The sequence below is a fragment of the Haplochromis burtoni genome, unplaced genomic scaffold (genome assembly GCF_018398535.1).
Source record: "Haplochromis burtoni strain Fernald_Lab_line unplaced genomic scaffold, NCSU_Asbu1 Contig_18, whole genome shotgun sequence".
Taxonomy (NCBI): domain Eukaryota; kingdom Metazoa; phylum Chordata; class Actinopteri; order Cichliformes; family Cichlidae; genus Haplochromis; species Haplochromis burtoni.
In genome coordinates, this window is record NW_024582379.1 from 1893410 (window position 1) to 1904089 (window position 10680).

The 10680-nt window shown below is 37.6% G+C and overlaps 1 protein-coding gene across 7 annotated transcripts in view; it reads left to right on the top strand.

Moving 5' to 3' along the window:
* pdlim5a (PDZ and LIM domain 5a) overlaps positions 1-10680 on the top strand; it is a 65844-nt gene that overhangs the window by 32906 nt on the left and 22258 nt on the right. For 4 of the 7 annotated variants that reach the window (XM_005916209.3, XM_005916208.2, XM_005916210.2 and 1 more), the window contains exons 4-5: positions 7789-7828; positions 8383-8813. In XM_005916209.3, coding sequence (XP_005916271.1) covers positions 7789-7828; positions 8383-8813 — 471 coding nt within the window. The remainder of the gene's footprint in view (positions 1-7788; positions 7829-8382; positions 8814-10680) is intronic. The other 3 variants (XM_005916212.2, XM_005916213.2, XM_042218351.1) reach the window with 1 other exon arrangement.

Consider the following 10680-nt stretch of genomic DNA (forward strand, 5'->3'; position numbering starts at 1 on the left):
AGGACAGAGAGCCCGGGGATCGAACCGGCGACCTTCAGGTTACAGAGGCGATTCCCAACCCCCTGAGCCACGGTCGCCCCATGTAAATAAATAACAGTCAACTTATTCTCTGTGAAGGGAGGGTGCTTATTATTGTATATACATACATGCTACAGTTATGGATGTTCCTCCAACTAATGCTCTAGTGAATTAAACAGAAATTTAAATATAGATTAATGACCTTGCTTAAAAGTAAGCAGACATTTCAAGTGTAGATAAAGTAAGCATCAGTAGTCTTCTCTCCTTGCAGGTTAGCATCCACATGACTATATATTAAAAAAACAGCACAACCTTCCCCCATCTTTTGCATAGCTATCAGACTCCAGCAGCGCAAGAGTATTTAAGGCCTTAATACGGTCTTGCAAAAAAAGGCTTAATATTTCAAAATTCTATAATCTAACTTTATTTATTTTTTAATTGTTCATTTATTAATTTATTTATAACATTCAAACAATTGGATACTACTGCCATCTGCCATCTGTGTGTTACCTTGTTGATGGGTCCTGATGACAGACATGAATAGATCCTGGTGACCCTTAATCTCTGCTGCCGAACAGTTGTCTGTGTAACACAAAGACAGAGGGTCAAAGTTGGCTGGTGTAATGCTCTTGCAACCACAGATAGCTGTAATGAGAAGTTTTAGTTCAGTTCAATTTTATTTTATTTACAAAGCGCCAACAATTACATGACCCCTACACTGAAAAAAAGGCCATGTTGGATTTACTTAATTCAATAGTGGACATTGGTTGCACACAAATGTTTTGCTTTGGCAGAAACTTAAACAAACGAGTTAAATCAACACAACTTATTCATATTCAACAAACCTGTGCATTTTGTGTTCAGAAAACGCGATTGAAACATGTTTAGATGAAGTAAGTTGAGCTCTTGGAATATTTCAATCCTTTACAATTTTATCATTTTATGTCAACACTATTCAATAACTTTTACCCCAGTACTACTTCGTCACTTAAATACTACATGTTGTCTTCATATTACATAATGTTCAACAAAGTCTAGAGTCTGGTTACCATAAAAATTTAATGGATCTACAGCAACTACCATCCTCCTATCTTTAGCCTGGTTGCAGGGTTATAACCCTGGAGTGATAGGTTACAAGGCACCCTGGATAGCTCACCAGTCTGTCACATAGAGACAAACATCCATTTGCATCAGACTCTGGATTTGAACCCAGAACCTTCTTACAGCACTAACCACCACGCCACCAATCCTGGCTTATCAAAAGTAGGAAAGCTATGATTTCAAGGCTTGATGCAGAATCTTCTTTATGTTTTTGTCCTTGACAGGTTAAACCACAATAAATAGCGCTAGCATGCACGGGGTGTGGGTGAAGTTGTCTGCCTCCAGTGATTTTCCTGTGGTTTAAAATCTCGTGTGATCTTGTGATCACTCTTAAAGACACTAACCACTCTTACTAGATTGTATCAGGTCATCTCAACAAGAACAAATTAAGTTGTTAAATTTCGTACAGATCCCACATGATTTAATTATGTTCAAGATAGCAACATTACATTTTTGTGTTCAAATTACATAGTAGACTTTTTTTAATGTAACAACCACCCAATTTACTTTTTTTCAGTATATCAAAAAAAGTAGAGGCGGCTGCTCGACTTGACTGAGATGGATGCCTTCCTCAAACCACGATCCAAAGTTTTACTTCTCGGTCAGTCTCCTGTGAAAGAAAGCTGTAAAAGTTTAAATTAGATTTAAAAAGACAACTCAGGATTCTAGCTCTGCTATTTACTGCCTTGCTAGTCTAGAAACAATGCAAGCATTCAGATCAACTCTGTGCCGTTACACAACCACTCAGCAGTTGCATTAAAGTTTCATGTAAAAACAAACCATCTGCCCTCTGCCTCTAAAAGATATATATTACAAGACTTTAGTGTTTCATAAAATTGGAAAACATCTAAAAAAAATTAAATACTGTAAACGACTGCATCTGTTTTATTACCCTAAATTATTTCATCTGTGCTTCAGCAGTAGTTTATAATAGAGCATGAGATTTTAAATGGTTTTTCATTGATTTACTGTTTAATGTACTTAATATACTGACTCTATAAACTATGTGTATTAGCAGTAGACTCTAGGTTTTGTGACTCATTTTTTGGATTTTTATTCACAGTTTTTATCACACTATTTTTTCCCACTTACTGTGGAGAAATACACATTATGGTTATAGAGGTACTGCCTTTAGTACTGTTGACCAGCAGACTCTAACACTACCTCCTTTCTCCTGCGCTGATGGGGTTTAACTTAATGGGTCTGTTTCCTCTCATGATTTGCTTTAAGACTCCTTAGGGTACCAGTCAACTGCTGTGTTTTTGTTAGAAAGTGAATTACTATAAAAAAATATTTGTTGCCATGTTACCAGAGTAAATACAGTTGTGATATGTTCAGGCTTGTGTTGCCTCTTTATTACTTTCCCACTATTAACCCCAAATTTCTAGAAGTAAACTACAGACAGAAAGATTACTGAGGAAGATCTGCAAGATCTATAAAATGCAATGTGTATTTACCTAAATGTAGCGATTTTAAAATCAACTGTATACTAAGAAGTATTAAACTGAATGTAATCTAGCTGCATTAGCAGTAGGTTGTGTCAGCGTGACGTGCAAGCTTTTGTGGCCCATCAGATAAGCAGGCCTAGATTATTGTTGTATCTTAAGAGCTTGCATCCATAAAAACCATGGTCAGTTTGTACCCCGAGTATTTGTGTTGACATGTGCATTTATGGAAGAGGACAGAACTAAAACAATGTAGAAAAGATTTTTAAAAAACAGCTCCCATTTATCGTGAGCTGCATAATGTTGATCTTTCTTGATACGAGAATAACTGACGAACACCTAAAATGCAGCTGTGAGAATACTACTTGTATGTCTTTATTTGTTTCAGACTAAGTTTATTTGACTGACTGAAGATACTGCTGTGGCTTTTTTGGTCTGGTCACTTTCAAAGTTCCTTTTAGGGCCTCATGTGATGTCATATGTATTTGAAAGGCCTGCTGAGGCCAGTGTAGAGATAATGGTGGGATGGAGAGGATAAGAAATGTGGAGGAAAACACACTCATACCAAGATAAATGGACATGAGTAGAGTTCTGTCACATGCACATGCACACACACACACACACACACACACACACACACACACACACACACACACACACGCACAGCCTTGTAATGCTACATTAGGAGATGTTTCTCATATGGCCTTGCCTAACGTGAGGGCCGATAATGACAGTCAGAGTCGGCTTCCAGATCTATTTAAGGACCATTTCTAGTAAATAGTATTGGTATGGAAATAATAGCAAATGCAGATGTTGTTGGATTTGATCACATCATAACAACACTGACCAAGTCCTCTCTAATCACTGCACACAGAAATTGATTATCAAACACCCAAATGGTGAACCACATGTGGCAATAATCCTGCCAATCGCTCTATTTTTAGTGGTTCCCCGGCATTTTCTCCTGCACACATGTGTCTGTCTGCTCCAGTTTAAGGTAGAACTGGGAAAAGATTGAAACCAAACCATCCTCTTCATCTCCCTTTTTTCCTAATAAGGTACAGAACAAGAAATAAATACACAAAGGCTAAGAGTATGTGTCCCACCTTCAGGAATGACGACTGCATACATTTTAGATGTCTTTGTTTATTCTCTAAGTCATTATCTCTTTTGTTTAAAAAGGGTGACCTCACTCTAGGGGTCCAGAGGAAAAAGAATCTACATGAAAGGCAGGAAGGCAAGTTAGAAAGAAAGGCAAGATGATTAGAACAGAGACAGATACAAATGGTGAGAGCTGAAATAATAAAGAAGAAGAAAAAACTGGGAAGCGCTAAGAGGAAATGTTTTTTTGTTGTTGCTTTGTAAAGTACTGCCTAAAAAAAGGCACAGTTATGTTTGTATATAAATTAAGGAGCTTCTAAAACCCTTAAATCTTCACAGTAAAAAAGGATGTGTCCTCTCAGACTAGCTGAATAAGTTCCTATATAGTGTGAAAAATTTATCAAAGTTTTTCCTAGTATCATTTTGACACTTGATAAAATGTGTATTCTTTCCTCACTCTACTATTTTAGCTGTGTTATGGACTAGGAGTCAATTAATCAATTTCAATAATTCAATAGAATGTTGTCATATTTTTATCTTTGGATCTACTTGGTTCAAAGTGTTTTGATTCCAGTTGTGTAATCCCAAATATTTCTATCCTGCAAAAGAGTTGCCCAAAAAAGACAAATTGTATGCAAGTCAGTGTTCATGGTTGTTAAAAACATGTGAGCAAAAAAAACAAAGAAAGAAAGAAATGCTAGGGTGTACTAAATCTAAAAATAAACTTGGACAGACGCACTTTGTGCCTCCATGTGTGTGTTTGCATTCATGAACGCTTATTTGAAGGAGCATGTCCCATGGAGTGTATAAACTGGCCCTTGTGGTCTGTGTTATTGCATTTTCCCAGCAACATTTCCTGGACCAACCTGTCCTGTCTGAAATCACTGTCACCCCACCCTCTCTGCGTGTGCATGTGACGTTTTTGTGAACAACTGGATCTTTGTTGTTTCGCCACCTCTAGCGATTGGGTCATCCATATGGCAAAACACTTACTTAAAGAATTTTAAAATTCTTACACGTGAATGTGGGTATTTGTGCATCTCTGTGTATATTGTGCTTGTGTAGTATAATCTACACGTATTTTGCCTGCTAACGGCTCCTAACTCGCACACACAGACACACATACGGGCAACAATCTCCTACTGATTCAGTAGTGTTAGTTCCTTGCCGGTGAAGTTGATGGCATGTCAGGGCACAGCCCTGGAAACATCACTCAATGATGTCATTTGAGCAAGAATAGACCAAAGAGATTAGAAACAAATGCACAACTGAGAACATGGAACAGCCGCGATTGTATGATGTGGGTGATTTGAGAGGAGACGAAAAAGAGATACCTGCTCTTCATGATGAGGTCAATTAATCTATCAAGTCTGCTATAAAACAAATTAAAAGATACACATTGGAGCTATGTAATTAGTGAAATAACACACAAGATTAAATTTAATATTAACATGATGCTGCACCAACACCCACCCAAACCACAGAATCAAATTTTTACATTATCCTCCGCAAACAGTGAAAAATCTAATGATGAAAATGTAGACAATTTGATACAAGCTCAACTACTGATTACCAGCATACAAAGAAAAACATAGTTTATATTATATTCTTTTTATCCTTAGCAATCACACTGTTATGTAATAAAATGTCCATGAACATTAAACAGAGCAAAGCAGAGACAGGCATGTAGAGCCTGACAGTTAACACGAAACATGGACAGATAAAATATGCATCAGGCAGGGAGCAGAAACCGATTTTATAGCAGCTGCTGTGAACTTAACCCCTAAATGGATCGCTACATTAAGACAAAGAACACACAGATGCACACACAGTGTTTCCAATTTGGTGTCCAGGACAGATGAACTGCTATGTTTGTCGCTGTCACACCATCAGTGTCTATAGCAGCAGTTCAATTTAGGAGCCTCACTTTTCACTTATGAAGAAACATTAAGGTTTTACATCTTCTCTTATAACCCATCATATCGCTGTTATGTTGTGGCAATTTATCAAAATTAAAGAAAAATAAAACTGCTATTTGTTTATTTAGTGACTGCTGATTGTGTGTGTAACTTTTACCAAGTGCAAGGACATTTTTACACACACTTTCTCCAGTTCTGAGTTGTTATTAACAGCTACTTAAGTTTCAGGAAGGTTAACCTTGATGCTCTCATGAGTTCTGCCAAGGTTGGGCCAAGTCAGAGGACACATCTTATTAAAACTGTAGGTTTCTTGTTTGAAACCTAAAATTCAATTTGACTATGAGGACAGATCTGAACCTCTGTGAGTTAAATTAGACTGCTGTTTATATTCACTTTCTAACAGCCATCTTTTCCCCCTAACATGTGACTGTAACCATTTCCATGCTAGTGTTTTCCAGTTATAGGTGCGGTGTAATCAAGGCAGTGGCTCACAGAGATGACGGTATCAGATTTGAAATACCTTTCTGACTAACCCAGTGTTCCCCTTACTACCCCGATGTGCCACACATATTTCCATGGTATTGGTTGTGCTCATGAGATCATGGCTGTCCCCAGATTAGCCGTGGGGATATGCTGGACTGTTTATGGTTTAGTGTGTCCATGGAAACGAACCCAAACCGTCAGGAGATGAGAGGATACAGGTGACTTACTGACACACGAAAAGGAAAGATGAGCTGAATTGTTGCAAACAGGAATGTAATTGACACTACAATCAACCTATTGTGATAGATAAGTGCAATAACCACAATCAGGATGTCTATGCACAAAGAATTTTATCAGTAAAGGTTCCTGGGGTCAAAATACAGCCTGGAGTGCCGAAAAGCCTGTTACAGATACTTTGCTTAGGCCAGTTTATTTTCTCTTATTTTCTCTTATTTCCTTTTCCTAAAAGTGTGTTGTTTGAGTGTGGGATCTGCATAAATTCCTGTGTTCAAAATCTACGAAAGTTACAGCCACGATAAAATCTGTTGTGTAACTGTTCAACACAACATTTGCCCATAAACTGTTCCTGCTGCATATATGATTTGTGATTATCTCAGTTCTAGCAAAACAAAACTAGTGTGGAACAAGAGAAAAAGAGAAAAAGCCAAGTCCATATCTGTGTCTGGAGACTGATGAGATTCTAGCTACTACAAGGGTGTCGGTTCAGATTTACAGAGATGAAGGACATGAACCTCCCTGAGGAAGTTTCATGAAGGATTGCTCTGAAAGGAATGCAAAGCAGCTGATATTTACATGTCTGCAGTTACTGTGCAGTTTGCTTAACCTTTAATTTATGTTAACTTACATATGACCCCCCTTTTTTACATCCTCAATCAAGCCGTGTAGCACTGCACAACCGTTTGTCATTTGTTCCATGTGTACCTGTTTGTTGGTAGTGTCACAAAAGTTGATCTCAAGTGTTTACTGTTGCTGATTTGATTCACTTATTTGCATTAATTAGGTGCTGTTGCATTGATGTCATTTTAAACCACACAAGTCAGCAAAGAATATTGTCAACAGATGAAAAAGGATCTCAGTAAAATTAGTATTGCTATGAAGTGCTAAGCCAGAATTACTTCTGGGCAAAGTTAAGAGTGTAGGGAGTTCCAGACATGCTCCTCAGATGACCTTTAGGGGAGATCAGAGCTTAAAGTGGCATCAAGAGTATCAAACACCAACTGTATCAGATTAATAGAGGTCTTTATGAACTAAAAACAGCTGCCTTTGGAAGTTTAGACAGATTGAAAGAAACCACAATTTTCAGCTCCAGTAACTAGAATTTATTTGTTTCATGCATAGACACACACCAGGCCTCTTTTGGTGCTCTCATAAATGATGACAGAAACGTTTCTCAGTCTTGGTTTCTATGCTGAAAGCTCAAGGGTTTAGTTGTAATTCACTGTAACCGCTTGTTTTTTTGTTTTGTTTTTTAAATAAACCTCAGCAAAACCTAAAAAATGACAGTATGGTATTAGCACTTTTAATATTTCTATAAACATTAGCAAACAGTGTGGAAGAGCTGGTGTAATTTTAGCCGCATGGTTCTGGCTTAAAGTCACAATGTTTGAAAGGAAATAATAAAATAAAATAAAATAAAAAAAGAGTGGTGTGCCATCATAACTCATAAAGTTTTCCTTTCCCTTTTTCTTTCTTCCTTTCAGGGCCCCCAGTGTTTCTAAACCTCCTCCTGTTGCACCAAAGGTACTGTAAAAATATGAAACTCAGCTCAAAGTGCAAATACTAATCACTCATTAATTAAAGCAAGGCATCCCAGGTGAATAATTGGATTTAGAGTAGCTGCATATTTGTGTTTGTCTGTGTAGTCATGTGCAAAGTGAAACATGTGGCCAAAACTCCTTTTTCCAGAAAAGAGTAAAATAAACAAATGAATTCATTAAAGTAAAAGTAAGTAAAAGTAAAGTAATTAAAAAGCTGTCACCTGGGGTTCCTTGTTCTCTAGTGACTTCTTTTTAGCGGTTAGAAGTTGTTTTGTTGCATGACCACCACTTTTGTCTTGATTCATTTGCTATGTTTTATGGTTACCATGAATTACAGTCAGGTATACTGGTGTTTCCCTAGTTTTTTTAAAATAAAGAAATTATGATTGAAGTTTATTTTAAACTGTGTTAACTGAACTACTTATACTAGACAAACATATAGACATGAATATGTAACCTGGGAAACATCAGCATAGTGTGTGATTTGATGTGATTTATCTGTGTTTGTATTTGCATGCTTTTCTCTCGTATCGGTAGGGCAACAGATCAGACATCATAAAACCGGTAGCCATTGCCCATCCTCCTCTTCCACCCCATCCTCATGATCATTCATCCAGCCACTCTGCTGTGTCCAACAACAAGGCCCCCAGACCTTATGGGGACTGCAAATCAGAGAGTGAACACCCTCCTTTACAGTCCCCTTTTGCCACTTCCATCCCCTCTCCGTCCTCTGCCTTTACACCTGCATCCTTCCATACTAGTCCTCGTCCTCCTTCTCTTTCTCCACCTCCTGTCTCTTATCCATCCTCTGCCTCCTCCTCCCCCCCTGTCCTCGTCCCGCCTCAGCCTTCGGTGTATAACACACCAATCAACCTGTACTCCACTGAGAATGCGTGTGAGGTGGCCATGGGGCAGAGGCGGGGCCTGTTGGAGAGTCAGGGTGGAGCCTTACCACTGCAGTTTAATGGGTGAGTGGTGGCTTTGTAAACTGGTTCAAACAATTAACCGTTCTCGGCTCTTTCACATTCCTCAGTTTTATCCACTGAGACCGTCTGTTTGCTCTCCTTATGGGTATTATTGCACATTTTTACTACCGTGCCTGCTGGATGATTACCAGGTTCAAATTCAAACACCAGTTGAAATACCAATTTATGCAGTAACCTGTAGTAACCTGTGGTGTTTCTCTAGGACATGTTTACAAGGTTATAGTTAACTTTAAGTCCAATGCATTACTTCTTACAGCACATAATATCCAAATATTTATTTCAGTTATCCTTTGCCAACATTCCTAAAAGAAAGCACAAGTTTGCAAACATCTGGGAAAATTTTCTAGGTGCCAGACCAAAGAAACATGAAAATCAATTCCCCCTGATCAGGATCATTTCAATTCTGAAATTCAGTGAAAATAAGAAAAGACAAACAGTTAGGCGTGCTTTCTTAAACATAGTAAATAGCTTCCAGAGTTTTCTTAAAATAGTAAATAAAACATGCCACGACGCTTGCTGTGGGAGGATATCACCTCATTTTAACTTGTTTAAATGCAGGTGCAGTCTCACTTCTATTTTTTGTGCTTGTGAGCACATCGCGCTCATAGGTCTTCATTTTATCACGAATCACTAAGGAGAACCTCTCCACTGTTGACCTTTATAAGCGTATTGGAAGGATGAAGAGAAAGATGGAGTCAATAACTATTCTCATCATGTTCATGTTCTCTGTCATATTTTTTAAAACTCTATTTCTCTTTTAAATCAATCACCATCTTTCACATCATAGCTGCATGGAACTGTCTTCACCAACATATCTGCCATCATATACTCTTCCTCCTTTTCTGTCTCAACTCGTCTTTCAACCTTTCTAGAGCCATAGTGAGTATAACTAAGCTGTGATGCTGTTAGTATTCTGTCTAAATATATATCCTCCATTGGTAACTTTAGTAGTTTGGCATTCTCTTTGCTCTTATTTTAAGAAAGAATTAGTCCGTAAAGTGTTCAGTCTGGAATCATATAAATTTAAACATGTGCAAATGCCTACACTGGCAATTTTTAGTGTCCTTAACTTGTTCATTTTTTTAATTAAATAGACCAAGTGGACCGCTCCTTCTCTGACTCATAATTTATCAGTTCGTTCCAATTATGTTCTCTCTCTGAGCGCTTTTGAAACTAGTCAGTGGTCTCTCTTTCTGTAAGACTCAGCAGTCACTAGTGATCTGCACAATATAATCTTACACCGTGCAGACGTGCGCACGTACACACTAGAGACTAGTGATGCATTTTAGTCACATACATGGCCTATCTCATGTATCAGAGTTAACATTTAATACCACCTCAGGTAATTAAACTACTTTATTAAATCTTGAAATTGATATTTCTTTAGAATTGTAGTTTTTTATCGATAGCTAATCTCATTAGCAAACATATCTCAACATTCTTTTTAACTTTAGTTACTGAAGTTACTCCTTTGCTCCTGTTTTCACTAATAGATTCACATATTACATCATTTTAATCATTCACAATCCATCTAAAAGATTTACTTTCACAGCTGTATATGAAATGTGTAGAAATTATATACACATTGAAAACATAGTCACCGTTATGTCTACATAATTACACAGACCAAACTATGATTTGATCTATATTTCCATGCATGCTTAATAGCAGGTGTATCTATTCTATTTATTTTCTACTGTTGCTGATATGCATACAGCCTGGCACTACATGCATGTATACAGCTTTGCATCTTGCTTGTTTGCATGCTGCATGTTGCAAATAATTTGTGCGGTTTGTTTCACAGGGGATTTATGAATTATATCTTTCAGTGTATATAACTGTAAGATAT